Source organism: Phascolarctos cinereus, unplaced genomic scaffold (assembly GCF_003287225.1).
Source record: "Phascolarctos cinereus isolate Bilbo 61053 unplaced genomic scaffold, phaCin_HiC Scaffold_2;HRSCAF=192, whole genome shotgun sequence".
Lineage (NCBI taxonomy): Eukaryota > Metazoa > Chordata > Mammalia > Diprotodontia > Phascolarctidae > Phascolarctos > Phascolarctos cinereus.
Window position 1 is genome coordinate 39,396,073 of NW_027555625.1, and position 15,061 is coordinate 39,411,133.

The 15,061-nt window shown below is 42.3% G+C and overlaps 1 protein-coding gene, 1 pseudogene and 1 gene segment (V, D, J or C); 2 read left to right on the forward strand and 1 right to left on the reverse strand.

Moving 5' to 3' along the window:
- Positions 1–15,061, reverse strand: part of LOC110204017 (uncharacterized) — a 180,725-nt gene that overhangs the window by 73,773 nt on the left and 91,891 nt on the right. The gene's annotated exons all lie outside the window — the stretch shown is intronic.
- LOC110204206 (uncharacterized) lies at positions 55–1,345 on the forward strand (annotated as a pseudogene). The gene is made up of 2 exons (XR_013484474.1): positions 55–621; positions 784–1,345. The product of XR_013484474.1 is annotated as an uncharacterized LOC110204206 (transcript).
- Positions 11,226–15,061, forward strand: part of LOC110204203 (immunoglobulin kappa variable 1-8-like) — a 28,775-nt gene continuing 24,939 nt past the window's right edge. Inside the window, 1 exon segment of the V gene segment in view lies at positions 11,226–11,662. Within this exon segment, the coding sequence occupies positions 11,614–11,662 (49 nt within the window).

Sequence of the window (15,061 nt, forward strand, 5' to 3'; positions counted from 1 at the left end):
CAGGGGACACATTCTCCCTATACCACGTAGGAGATCATACATTCTCCAAAGTCCCATCCATCTCCATTTCATCTCAGCCTGTGTCCTTAGCTAAGGGTCCTTAAATGCTGTTGGTTCCTCAGTCTTGGTATTCTTCCTAACTCAGCTCCTTCTTCTCCTTCATTCTGTTCTTTACATAGAAACTTGTCAACTCTAGGTCCCCAAACTCAGAGCCATCAGATCTCTCCTGGGAAGAGAGCCCCTCACCCCTTTCCTTGCCACCCTTCCTACCATTTATAACCACAAATGGCCACCTGCCACAGCCACCACCAAGTCCAGTTTAGGGCAGATGCATTTAATATTGCAATAAAAGAAGAGGCCACATGAGGTCACACTTTCAAGGAAATACATTTCTGTCCCTTCCTCCATGTGCATATGACAACTCCTGGGGTCCTTCAGTTTAGGCTGGACCAGCACTGTTTTGCATGGTGATATCCAAGGCACCTTCTCAAACCCAGCCTGAGATACAAATATCTCCCATCTGTCTCCCTCTGAGCTCAGAGCTGTCTGCCTCCAGCTCTGCCAGGGTCACAATGCTCTCCCACTCCTTGCTCCTCTGCATCCTACTGCTCTGGCCTCAAGGTAAGACTTCCAAAGAGCCTTAGTTGACATCTCTTTACTAATAGAAAGAGTTTTCCAGTGGGCATCTCTGCTACAGCCTAAGGGTGAGGGAACTACTCCTGCATTCACTGTGTCTCCACAGGATTCTTCACTCACTGCGATCTCTTTCTTCTTCTCCTTTAGAATCCCAGGCAGCCACTGAGCTGACCCAGTCCCCAGGCTCCCTGTCTGTGGCTGCAGGAGACCAAGTCACCATCAGCTGCAAGGCCAGTTCCAGCGTTAGCAGCTACATGGCCTGGTACCAGCAGAAACCAGGACAGTCTCCCAGCTCCTGATCTATGCTGCTTCCACCCTGAACTCTGGGGTCCCTGCCCGGTTCAGTGGCAGTGGCTCTAGGACAGACTTCACCTTCACCCTCAGTGCAGTGGAGGCTCAGGATGTGGCAGATTATTACTGTTCTCAATATAATAGTTATCCACTCCCACAGTGTTTCAGCCCTGAACAAAAACCTCCAGACTGCTCAGCCCTTCAGTAGAGGGCAGCAGCTGCTTCCCCAGAGTCACAGGCTTGGGGCAAACACTTCCCTCACGGGAGAACTGGGCCCACTTCAGCCCTGCTGCAGGAGTCATTTCTCCCAGGGACACTGGTTGAGGTAGAAAGGTTAAGAAGAGAGAGAAAAGAGAGGAAGAGAAAGAATCTTCTGCCTCCTATGCTTTAGCCAGGGACCACAAACCTTGCCCTGGGGGCCGCCTCTTTCTTACTCTGTTCTCATAGGTGAAGACAATGGGATGGCCATGGATACAGTGGAACAGAGCTCTTTCCTAGTTCTCACTGTTTCATTTCTGTTTCTCAGGTCTCAGAGGCCATCTCCAGTCATTCTGATTTATATCTTGCTACTGGACTCAGATGGCTCTGGAGGATTGACTGAGAGAGGGAACTTTACCCAGCCCTGCCTCACTTAAATCCAATCCACTTGCAAGTCAAGACCTCACCTTCCTGATGTCATTAGTCTCTTGAAGAAGAAAGGATGAGCAGCAATCTGTGAGGAGGAATAGCTGCCCTGCTTGGGACATAACCGTCCAGCTCCACTTAGGCAATGCTCCTTCCCTCATTCCTTCCTTTCTTCCTCAATTTCTTTCTTTCTCCCTTCCTCACCATGGAGAATCATACACTTACATTTGGGGCCTCTGACCAAAGGCATATGAATTGCTTGAGACTGGACTCTGGAAAACCAGGCTTTGATAAAGCCCATTCAGACTCAATTGGAGATACTTCACTATGACCTCAGTCCACAATACTCTGGCTCTCACTGATTGGCCAATAATAAGTCCCAGCCCAAGCCTCTCTGAGTCACTGTTTGGGATCTGATGGCTCAAAGGGAGTGTAAATAGCAGTTGTTCCTGCTCTGGACAGAAACCCTGACATCATCCCCTCCCAAACTGTTATAGGAGTAATCTCCCTATCTCACCTGGCTGGAAATACAAGGGCTGCTCACAGGCTGGATCCCACTGTTGATTGGTATGGAAACTTTGTTGTGCTCTCTTTCTGATCTGGGCCAGTTCACATGTCTTTGGGCAGCTTACTGGGGGGAAGAGGCCAGGGCTTCTGTTGCTGCCAGACTTGCTCTGGACACCGGATCTGGCCACAGCACAGCTGCTGCTCCTAACTCCTGAGCTCAAGCAGTGTGCCAGCCTCAGCCTCCCTGGTAGTTGGGATGACAGGCTTGGGCACCATGCATGGCCTATGTACCAGGCCTAGTGTTGTCATTACTCAATCATATGATCTCCTGGTCTTTTCATGTCACTCTGCATCAGTACATTTTTATAACTTTCTCTAGTTTCTCCGACACCAGCTTTTTCACCATATACTACTATTGTAGACTCTAGTTTAGTCAGCCATTCCCCAACTGCTTTCTTTAAGACTTCAGACTTGTGCTTTGTCAGGCATTACTGAGGTCATTCTAAGAAAGACAAACAGGGGCAGGTAGGTGGTGCAGTGGATAGAGCACTGACCCTGAAGTAAGGAGGACCTGAGTTCAAATCTGGCCTCAGACCAAACACTTGATATTTACTAGCTGTGTGACCCTGGGCAAGTCACTTAATCACAATTGCCTTTCTTTTTAAAAGGCCCAATTCCTGTGCAACAAAATCTAGATTAAAGCTTGAGAAATACAATAATAACACCAATAATAAACTTCAAATGACATCAATTGCATTTTCTTATTATCACATATAGAAGTTAGTGATCTTATTACTTTTGGTATTTCAAAACTACTTCAAAGTTTTCAGGTGTGCAGCAATTACTTTAAATTAGAGAGATAATATTAATGTTGTCTAGCATATGCCAGTTATTTTACAATCATGGGATCCTCATAACTTCTCTCAAAAGTGACTTCCACTATTACCCCCTACAGAATAGTAACCTGAGGTAAATAGAGTTAAATCAAAACAATCGCTAATGATAAACATTTAAAACTCTTTTTCAAAGTTCCAATACTCTTAGCCCTTTCAAAGGAAATATTATCCATAAATTCATAGATTCTCTTAGAAAGACACGTGGTGACAGTTCTCAGCTCTGAGTAACTTTTTCTCTCCACTTCCTTAAGAGAGCTGAAAAGTCTCCATTTTTCAGGCTTATTAAAAGATAAAACTACCCTAAAAAAAGGTTAGAACTAGTCTAAGCATTCCATCTCCTGTGATTTCCAGACTGATGCATAAATTTGACACACTTTAAAATCACCTGTAATCCAAGTTAGCAAAAGGGTTTGGCCTAGCCAAAGACCTGAGGAATCTGAATCAATGCTGATTGGGTGTGTCCAGTTTCCTCTGAACCTCACCTTCCTGATGTCATTAGTCTCTTCAAGAAAAAGGATGAGCAGCAATCTTTGAAGAGGAGTATCTGCCCCACTGGGGACCAACTGTCCAGCTCCAGTTAGGCCGTGCTCCTTCCCTCATTCCTTCCTTTCTTCCTCAATTTCTCTCTTCCTCTCTTAATCTCAATGAGAGTCAGACACTTACATTTGGGGGATCTGACTAAAGGAATATAAATTGCTTGAGACTCCGTTCTGGAAAACCAGGCTTTGATAAAGCCCATTCAGACTGAATTGGAGATACTTCACTATGACCTCAGTCCACAATACTCTGGCTCTCACTGATTGGCCAATATTAAGTCCCAGCCCAAGCCTCTCTGAGTCACTGTTTGGGATCTGATGGCTGAAAGGGAGTGTAAATAGCAGTGTTCCTGCTCTGGACAGAAACCCTGACATCTTCCCCTCCCAAATTGTCTTGGGACTGGATCTCCCTATCTCACTGGCTGGAAATACAACAGCTGCTCACAGGCTGGATCCCACTGTTGATTGGCATGGAAGCTTTGAGGTGCTCTCTTTCTGATCTGGGCCAGTTGGCTGGTCTTTAGGCAGCCTCCTGGGGAAGAGGCCAGGGCTTCTGTTGGTGCCAGACTTGGTCTGGACACCTGATCTGCCCTTAGCATAGGTGCTGCTCCTGACTTCTGAGTTCAAGCAATGTACCTGCTTCAGCCTCCCTGGTACCTGGGATGACAGACTTGGGCCACCATGAATGGCCTATGTACCAGGCCTAGTGTTGTCATTACTCAATCATTTGTTCTCCTGGTCTTTTCATGTTACTCTGCATCAGTACATTTTTATGAATTTCTCTGAAACCAGCTTTTTCACAGCGTACTACTATTGTAGACCCTAATATAGTCAGCCATTCCCCAACTGCTTTCTTTAAGACTTCAGACTTATGCTTTATCAGGCATTATTCATTTTGTTCTAAGAAAGACAAACAGGGGCAGCTAGGCGGTGCAGTGCATAGAGCACTGGCCCTGAAGAAAGGAGGACCTGAGTTCTAATCTGGCCTCAAACCAAACACTTGGATTTACTAGCTGTGTGACCCTGGGCAAATCACTTAATCATGTGTGGGATGCCACTCAAATTCAAAAACAAAACACAAGGGTATCCAAGGAGAAACAGAAAGTTAATTTATTATTATTATTTCAATTCTCGAGATTTGGGTGTCCCTCCACCAGCATGGTCTGATGAGGAGAGACAAAGACACAGAAGCAGAAAGCCAGGTTAAATACTCCTAATGGGTACATTCCTCCTCCCACTAGCTGTCTGTCACTCGGTTACTCGGCTCACAATCTCAGACAGAGACTCTACCATAGAACAAAGGAAATAGTATGCATCTCTATATTTCTTAGTTTGTTTGAGATAATGTCGAAGAAGCAATTAAAAACGTGCAGTGAAGCTAGACTTTGTACTGTGGAGCCAGGCCATCATGACAGAAAGATTGTTTACAGATCTATTGCGAGGTCTGAGAGACTGAACACACCATGGGAATAGATAATGGAGGGAACTGGAAGGCATCTGAGTAAGGTCCTTTTAAAGGGAGATAAGGGGAGTAGATAAGGAACCTTTGAAGGGTTTTCTGGGGCCTGTAGACAAACAGGAGCCAGATTCTTTTAGGGCAAGGGGCAAAGGCATCTCAATAAGATTAAAAGGTAGGCTGAGGCTTAACAACTAGACCAATTTTAATTAATGATATATGGCACTAAAAAAAGAACTTACAGAAATCTATACTTAACCCTATCGTACCTTCTGAACTTATTACCAGATTTAGGATAGTCTTATCCCAAACCTTAATTACACTGAGAAGTCTTCACTGGGACATCCCATTCAATCACAATTGCCTAAGAAAGAAAGAAAAAGACAAAGAAAGATAAACAAAACCAGGATGCATGTACATGTTTCTTTCTCTCAAAGCTTCTGGAACATGCATATAGAGATAAGCATGGGAGCTCATTGTTTAAATGAGCCCAAGGACAGAAAAAAAAAGGGGCTCTTAGATCTTCACAATAATTCCTTCTCACTCCTCCCTCCCTTCCTGGCTCAGGATACCTGTGTCAGCCAAACCACAACGTGAGAAGGGAATTTCTTAATGGGATAGATTGTAAATAGAATAAGATAAGAGAATGTCAAGGTGTCCATTGACGTTATAGATGCAGGATTTCTGTGTTTCTTTTATCATTAACATGAATACATATAGCATAACATAGGATAATGCGTGTCCATAAAATTCCAATATAACAAAATGTCTCATCATTCAACACAGCGTCCAGTTCAAAGCATCCCGCCTTTGGGAGTCATAAACAGAAGAATGCTCCAGATCAGTTTCATCCAGCCTTAAGGTTAGTTGCTGACACAGGAAGGAGCATTTTGGTTGCACTCAGAGAGCTGAACAAAGCATGTCTGTTACGCCAGAGCATGCAAAGCATTATGATAGGCTAAGCTCAGAGCTGGCCAAAAATGTCTGTCTCCTGATTGTCCAATCTAGATTTTAGGAGTTTCTCAAGTCTTGGGGGCTCCAAAATGATTCACATCCCCTTCCTTTTGGTCAAAGGTGTGCCCAACGGTGCCACCTGCAGGCCAAGGAAGTTGTTGGGAAGACTTCACTTTTCCTTAGGAAGTGGAAACAGATGTCCACTTATAGCTGCTGCCATCAGATGACCCAGGAGTCCACATCCACAAGGTGGCAGCTGTGGGAGTACTCAGAAAGACTTAACAGGCTCTTAGAACACATATCAGTTGTCAGTTGAGAATAAATGGCAGAACATAGGTCCTTGGTTAAACGCACACAAATATGGTTCAGTTTCCCAGCACACAACACTAGGTTCAAACAATATAACAAAGTTTTTCCCACAATGCCCATAATTGCATAATTAGCTTAAATCAAGAAAATATTACACCACGCAGAGGACTCACAATAGACTAGTTTTGGTAAGGGAAATTGGCATGTCACCAAGGTAACCAAGAAAATATAAATATAAACCACACAAAGCAATATAATTATTATTACCAATGTTAACTAACATTACGTCTCCTTGTATCCCAGTAATCTATTCTCAATTTCCATTTATTCAGCACCTTTTAAGTCCGAGATGTCTCATATACTTATCTGGTCTATAGAAATCTTTTGCTGGCCAACAGGTTTTATTCTGAAGACAGTTCTAAACAGTTCTGCTTCTATAGTTCAGATCTAGAAGTTTCTAGATAATTCTGACTTAGTATAACTTAGTGTAATCACTTAAATTTCATTCTCCAATTTTGAAACTTCAGAGAATTTCACTTTATATACCATTTGCTGTTTCTGTCCTTACCTAAATCCTGTATCTAGAATAAGAATCTTTTAAAATTTGAGCGTCCAACTATAAAATGAGTTCTTCTGTCTTTTAAAATTATCAGACAGATACTTTAATAATGGAAAATACAAACTTGAAAATTTATGGCAAAAGCATGCCTAAAGCCTGAATTTCCATGATAGATAAACTTTGGAAGCAAATGATATAGACCTCTATATAATTTTTAGAGGAAACAGTTTAATCTTGTTGCTTTTCTCCCAAATTTGCTATCCTATTTAATTAGAATTATATCACATTATACCTTTGTTTTCTTACTTTGCCCAGTTACTTCCTCCAGGAGTCAGTCACCATCAGCCACAGGGCCAGTTCCAGCATTAGCAAGTATGAGGACATCAGCATGGTCAAGACAAACAACTCTGAACCATGTCCTTAGACAAACTCTGAGAAGACGTGCTAACCACCTGACAAAGAGGATGGACACCAGATGCAGAAAGTGGACTCTGACACTGTCTAGAGTTATTCTGCATGACTGTGCTTGTATGTCACAGGGGATATGTTGTCTTTATTTCTTCTCACTTTTTAATTCAGGAATGAGGTAAGAGCAATCATGAGGGGAGAAAATAGTGGACCATTGAATCACCTTTTTAAATGCACAAGAAAGAAAAGAAGGAAGTATAGATAAGCATGACAGTTTAAACTGACAGGGATCCACTTTATTCTACTTCTGCAAGCTGTGTGAAAGAGAGGTTCATAGTTTCACACAGAATCTACTTTCTGTGTTCTGCTGCAGGTATGGAAATGTTCTTTTCTTAGTGTTTAAGTTCAATACTAAAAATTTTAAACTAAAAAGGCACACTCAGTCAGATAGTTGCCACAGACACTCCTCTGTTCAGCATGACATACGGGCATTACAGAAAAGACTGCTTGGGAAGATCATAGTAGCAAGAAAATATCACTGGAAGTTTCCCCACATGTTTGTTTCAGAGCAAACATGAAGGATGTGAAGCCAGGAAGTGGCAGTGAGGAAGAAGAGCATTCCAGGCACATGGGATGGCACTGATGGGGCATAGAGATAGAGGAGGGTCCTTTATGAGAAACAGAGACAAGGCCAGTGTCATGAGATCATGGGGTGCTTGGAAGGGGGTAGAGTGTGAGGAAATAGGAAAGGGAGGAATTCGCCAAGGTCTGAACGGATTTAAAGTGTTTTTTATTTGATCCTGGAGGTAATACAGTGGGACTGCAGTTTCTGGAGTACAGGAGGTGACATGGTGGGAGCTGCTGTCTCAGATGATCCATTTCACAGCTGAGTACAGCATTGGCTGGAGTGGGGAGAAAGTGGAGGCATGGAAACCAACCAGACAGTCATGGCAAGAGTCCACCCTAGAGATGATGAGGGCCTGATACAAGGTGACAGCTTTCTGAGTAGATAAAACGAGATGAAAAAGGCACCTGAATAACCACTCACCCCTTTTGGCCTCAGTTTCCCCAAATATAAAAAGAAAGGTGGAAACAAGGAATCCCTGTTTTTTTTTTTTTTTAGCTTTTAGAAAGATATAACTGAAATACAGAAGAGAAAAATAAACATATTCTCTCTCCCCACATCCAACAAAAACTCAAGGGCACATTCACCCCACAATACCTAGTAAACCAGAGAATCTCAAAGTCGCCTCCATCTCCATTTCATCTAAACCTGTGCCCTTAACTCTCTGAATTTTGTTGGTTCCTGGCCTTAGTTTTCTTTCTAACTCAGCTCCTTTCTTTCTTTTTTAATCCTGTTCTTTGCGTAGACACTTATCAACTCTTAGTCTGTAGACCCAGAGCCATCTGATCTCTCCTGGGAAGGTAGACAGGCCTCCACCTGCTCATAACCACACTTGCCCATCTGGTACAGCCATCACCATGTCCAGCCTAAGACATGTACATTTAATACAGCGATAAAAAAGAAGACCACACGAGGTCACTAGAGATCTATGAAAGGTTTTGGTTTTTTTTTGTTTTTTTTGTTTTTTAACATTAAGGAAGGAAGGGGAGGAGCTAGGAATGCCTGGTCATGAAATGCCAGCTACTTTGAGCAATCTGAGCAAGGAAAACCACTTCATTCTGGCTGTTTTGTCTTTCATGAATCCTAACACATGGGATAAGAACATCAGGGCCAACCTGACTCCAGCTGGTTGTCTACAGGGAAAGATTCCAAGATGGGGGCTGGTTGTTGCTCTTTCTTTTTTATCCTTCTTTCTGGAAGAGGACCAATGACATCAGGAGGGGGATGTCTTCACTTGCCGCTGAATTAGGTATAAGTGAGGCAGAGTTCTGCAAAGATATTAGCCTCACTGTCTCCCTCTGACCTGTCAGAGGCCTGTGCTAAGACATAGGTCAAGATGATAGGCAAGATGGCCGCAGATGTAGTGAGAGAGAGGTCTTTCCCAGGTCTCCGCTTTTCATTTGTCTTTCTCAGGTTTCAGGAACCATTTATAGTCATCCTGATCTATGTCTTGCCACTGGTACCCCATGGCTCTGGAGAAAAGAGTGAGGCTGGTGACTTTGCACAGCCCTGTCTCACTTAAATCCAACTCCCTGGCAGGTCAAGACATCACCTTCCTGATTTCAAATAATTGGGAAGATATCAGTTACTCCTGGTTATGCCTGGCCAATATACTAAAAATGCCAATTCTATCTAATTTAATTTACTTACTGAGTGCCGTACCAATCAAATTACTAAAAATTATTTTAAAAAGCTAGAAAAAATAATAATTTTGTTGTGGAAGAACAAAAGATCTAGAATATCAAGGGAATTAATTAAAAGAAATGCAAAGGAAGGTGGCCTAGATGTGTGAAATCAACAACTATTAAAATGCAGCAATCATCAAAACTACTTGGTACTGGCAAAGAAATAGAGTGGTAGATCACTGGAATATGTTAAGTACACAAGACACAGTAATCAATGAATATACTAATCTGCTATTTCCTGAACTCAAAGACTCCAGCTTTTGGGATAAGAACTAACTACTTAACAAAAACTGCTAGGAAAATGAAAATAGTATAGCAGAAGTTAGGCACAGATCAAATCTTACACACCATATCAAGATAGAGTCAAAATGGGTACATGATTTAGATATGAAGACTGATAGTACAAGCAATTAGGAGAGGAAGGAATAGTTTACCTGTCAGATCTATGGAGCAGGGAAGAACTTATGACAAAACAAGAAAAAGAGAACGTTATGAAATGCAGAATGGTGATTGTGATTATATTAATTTAAAAGTTTTTGCACAAACAAACCCATACAACCAAGATTAGAAAGGAAGCAGAAAGCTCAGAAATAATTTTTACAGCCTGTATCTCTGATAAAGGCCTCATTTCTAAAATGCAGAGAGAACTGAGACAAATTTATTAAAATACAAGTCATTCCCCAGTTAACAAATGGTCAAAGGATATGAACAGGCAGTTTTCAGATGCAGAAATTAAAGCTATCTATAGTCACATAAAAAAATGCTCTTAATCACTATTGATTAGAGAGACACACATTAAAAGATTTCTTAGGTACCATCTAACACTTATTGTATTAGTTAGCATGACAGAAGAGGAAAATGATAAACCCTGGAGAAGATGTGTAAAAATTAGAACACTAATGCATTGATGGTGGAGTAGTAAGCAGATGCAAAAATATAGAACTCAAAATCTTATGAAAGTGAATGTTGAAAAGTAAAAATAAATGTATTTTTTTAAAAGAATGTAGTACAAACAACAATGTGTGAGGAGTAGTAGCTGCCCCACTGGGGACCCAACTGTTCAGTTCCAGTTGGGCAATGCTCCTTCCTTCTCTCTTTCCTTCCTCATTTCTTCCATATGATGAGTCATATACTTACAAGTGGGTACTCTGATCTTCATGCCCTGAATCCTAACAGAAGGTGTAAGAATGTCAGGGGCCAGCCTGGCTCCAGCTAGTTTTGTCTAAAGGGAAAGATTCCAAGGTGGGGGCTGGTCGTTATTGTTTGTTGTTTATCCTTCTTTCTGCAAGAGGACCAATGACATCAGGATGGGATAGCTTGAGTTGCAAGTGAACTGCACCTAAGTGAGGCAGGGCTGTGCTAAGACAACAGTGGAGGAAAGCAGAAAATGTACTTTAATAGGAAAAAAGCAACTGAATAACCATTTTGCTCCTTTTCACCTCAGTTTCCCCATCTACAAAAAAACGGTTAAGACCACAAATCTTTTTTTTTTTGTTTCAGCTTTCAGAAAGATATAACAGAAACACAGAAGAGAAGCATAAACGTTTCTCCACAACAATGCAAGGGACCCATTCTTCTAACAACACTTGGTAGACCATAGCATCTCCGAGTCCCTCCTCCCCTCCCCTAGCCCCCATCTCCATTTTATCTAAGCCTTCACCCTTCACTCTCTATAAATTTTGTTGATTCCTTGGTCTTAGTTTTCTTTCTAACTGAGCTCCATCCTCTCTTTCTTGATTTTCTACTTTGCATAGACACTTATCAACTCTTGGTCTCTAGACTCAGAGCTATCTCATCATCCCTGGGAAAACAGACAGGCTTCTCCTGCTTGTAAACACAATAGGACACCTACCACAGCCTCCACCATGTGCAGTGTAGGGCAGGCGCATTTAATACAGCAATAAAAAAAAAGGCCACATGAGGTCACACCTTCAAGGACATACAATTGGGCCACTCACCCCATGTGCTTATAACCACTCCTGGGGTCCTTCAGTTCAGGCTGGCCAGCACTGTTTTGCATGGTGATATCCAAGGGACTTTTCACAAACCCAGCCTGAGATACAAATATCTCCCATCTGTCTCCCTCTGAGCTCAGAGCTCTCTGCCTCCAGCCCTGCCAGGGTCACCATGCTCTCCCAGTCCTTGCTCCTCTGGCTGCTACTGCTCTGGCCTCAAGGTAAGACTTCCAATGACCCATAGTTTGGCACCACTTTAGAGACAGAAATTTTCCAGTGGGCATATCTGACTCGCTCTGAGGGTGAGAGAACTACTCCTGCATTCAGGAGTCTCTACACAGGATTCTTCATTCACTGAAATCTCTTTCTTCTTCTCCTTTAGAATCCCAGGCAGCCATTGAGCTGACCCAGTCCCCAGCCTCCCTGTCTGTGGCTGCAGGAGACCAAGTCACCATCAGCTGCACGGCCAGTTCCAGCATTAGCAAGTACATGGCCTGGTACCAGCAGAAACCAGGACAGGCTCCCAAACAACTGATCTATTATGCTTCCACCCTGCAGTCTGGGGTCCCTGCCCGGTTCAGTGGCAGTGGCTCTGGGACAGACTTTACCTTCACCATCAGTGCAGTGGAGGCTGAGGATGTGGCAGATTATTACTGTTTTCAATATAATAGTTATCCATTCCCACAGTGTTTCAGCCCTGAACAAAAACCTCCCCAGGCTGCTCAGCCCTTCAGCAGAGGGCAGCAGCTGCTTCCCCAGAATCACAGGCTTGGGGCAACCACTGCCCTCAGGGGAGAACTGGGCCCAATTCAGCCCTGCTGCCAGAGCCCTTTGTCTCAGGGACCCTGGTTGAGGTACAAAGCAGAAGAAGAGAGAGAAAAAGGAGGAAGAGAAAGAATCTTCTGCCTGGTGTGCTTTAGCCAGGGAACACAAACCTTGCCATGGAGGCTGCTTCAAGGAGCTACCCTCATTCTCACTGTGCCCTCTAGGTGAAGACAATGTGATGGCCATGAATCTAATGCAAGAGAGGTATTTCCTAGGTCTCAGGTTTTCACTTCTCTTTCTCTGGTCTCAGAGGTCATCTGCAGTTCTCCTGTTATCTTACTACTGGACTCAGATGGCTCTGGAGCAGAGAGTGAGACTGCAGACTTTGCACAGCCTTGCCTCACTTCCATCCAATCCACTTCCAAGTCAAAACATTACCTTATTGATGTCATTAGTCTCTTCAAGAACAAAGGATGAGCAACCATCTGTGAAGAGGCATAGCTGCCCCACTGTGGAAGGTGTGTAACAATTAGAACACTAATGCATTGTTAGGGGAGTTGTAAACTGGTCCTAAAATTTAGTACTCAATAGGTTATCAAAGTGAATGTGGAAAATGAAAAATAAATAATTTTTGAAAAAAAAGAATAAAGGACAAACAGCAATCTGTGAAGGGTAGTAGCTGCCCCAGTGGGGTCCACAACTGTGTAGCTCCAGTTAGGCAATGCTTCTTCCTTCATTCCTTCCTTTCTTTCATTTTTTTTAGGGCAATTGGGGTTAAGTGACTTGCCCAGGGTCACACAGATAGTAAGTATTGTGTCAAGTGTTTGGTCTAAGGCTGGATTTGAACTCAGATCCTCCCGATCTCAAGGCCAGTGTTCTATTTACTGTGCCACCCAGCTATCCCTCATTTCTCCCTTTCGTCCTCAATTTCTTTCTTACTCCCTTCCTCCCCATGGGGAATCACACACTTGCATTTGGGGGCTCTCACCAAAGGAATATAAATGGCTTGAGACTGACTTCTGGAAAGCCAGGCTTTGATAAAGCCCATGCAGACATGTATGTAATTCTTAGAGGAAACACTCGAATCTTGTTGTTTTTCTCTCACAACTGGCCATCCTATTTAATTAGAAATGTGTCTCAATTACACCTCGGTCTTATTGCTTTGTCCAATCACTTCCTCCTAAGGAGGACTTTATCCATATGTGAATTGGATTTAAGTGAGGCAGGGTTGTGCAAAGACATCGGTCTCACTCTCTCCTTCAGGCTTATCAGAGGCCAGTAGTAACACATAGATCAAGATGATAAGCAATATGGCCCAAGATGCAGTGGGACAGAGCTCATTCCCAGGTCTCAGTTTTTCATTTCTCTTTCTCAGGTTGCAGTGACCATCTACAGTCATCCTGTCTTGTCAATGGACCCAGACATCCTTGTCTATATCTTGCCCCTGGACCCGGATAGCTCTGGAGGTGAGAGTGTGACTGGTTCCTTTGCACAGCCCTGCATCACTTAAGTCCAGTTCACTTCTAATTCAAGACATCACCTTCCTGATGTCACTGATCCTGTTCAAGAATGAAGGAGAAATCAGATCTAAATAATGGGGAAAATATCAGCTGCTCATGGGTAGAACAGGCTAACATAGTAAAAATATCAACTCTATCCAAATTAACTTACTTATTCACTGCCATATCAGTTACAAAATCATTTTACAGAGATAGAAAATATAAAAATAAAATTCATCTGGAAGAACAAAAAGTCCAGAATATCAAGGGAATTAATTAAAGGAACTGCAAGAGAAGTTGCCCTAACCATACAAGATCTGAAGCTGTATGTGAAGGCAGCAATCATCAAAATTTCTTGGTACTCACTAAAAAATAGAGTGGTAGATCAGCGGGATAGCTTATGTGCACAAGATACAGGAGGCAATCACTATAGTAATCTACTGTTTGATAAACCCAAAGACTCCAGCTTCTGGAATAAGAACTCACTCTTTGACAACAGCTGCTGATAAAACAGGAAAACCACGTGGCAGAAACTAAGCCTACACCAACATCTTACACCATATACCAAGATATGGTCAAATTGGATGCATGATGTAGACATAAAGGGTAAAACTAGGAGCAATTAGGAGAGCAAGGAATACTTTACCCGTTAGATCTATGGAGAATGGAAGAATGAATGATCAAACAAAAGAGGGAAACATTATGACATGCAAAATGGAAAATTTTGATTGCATTTAGTTAAAAAGGTTTTGGACAAAGGCAATGCAAGCAAGATTACAAGGGAAGCAGGAAGCTTGGAAACAATTTTAGAAGCCAATATCTGTGATAAAAGCCTCATTTCTCAAACATTTATAGAACTGTGTAAAATTGATGAAAACACAAGTCATTCTCCAATTGATAAATGGTCAAAGAATACAAACACTAAGTTTTCAGATGAAGAAATTAAAGCTAAGTATAGCACATAAAAAAATGCTCTGAATCATTATTGATTAGAGAAATACAGATTAAATAAAAAACTCTGAAGTAGCACTCACACCTATCAGATTGGCTAACACGACAAAACAAGAAAATGATAAATGTTAGAGAAGATGTGGGAAAAGTGGAATACTAATACATTGTTGGTGGAGTTGTGAACTGATTGAAAAATTTGAGTTCAAAATCTTATAAAAGTGAATATTGAAAACTAAAAATAAATAATTTTTTAAAAAAAGAATGAAGGACAACAATTGTCTGTATGTAGTAATACCTGCCTCACTGGGGAACCAACAGTTAGTTCAGTTGGGCAATGCTCCTTCCTTCATTCCTTCCTTTCTTCCTCAATTTCTTTCTTTCTCTCTTCTTCCTAATGGGGAATTA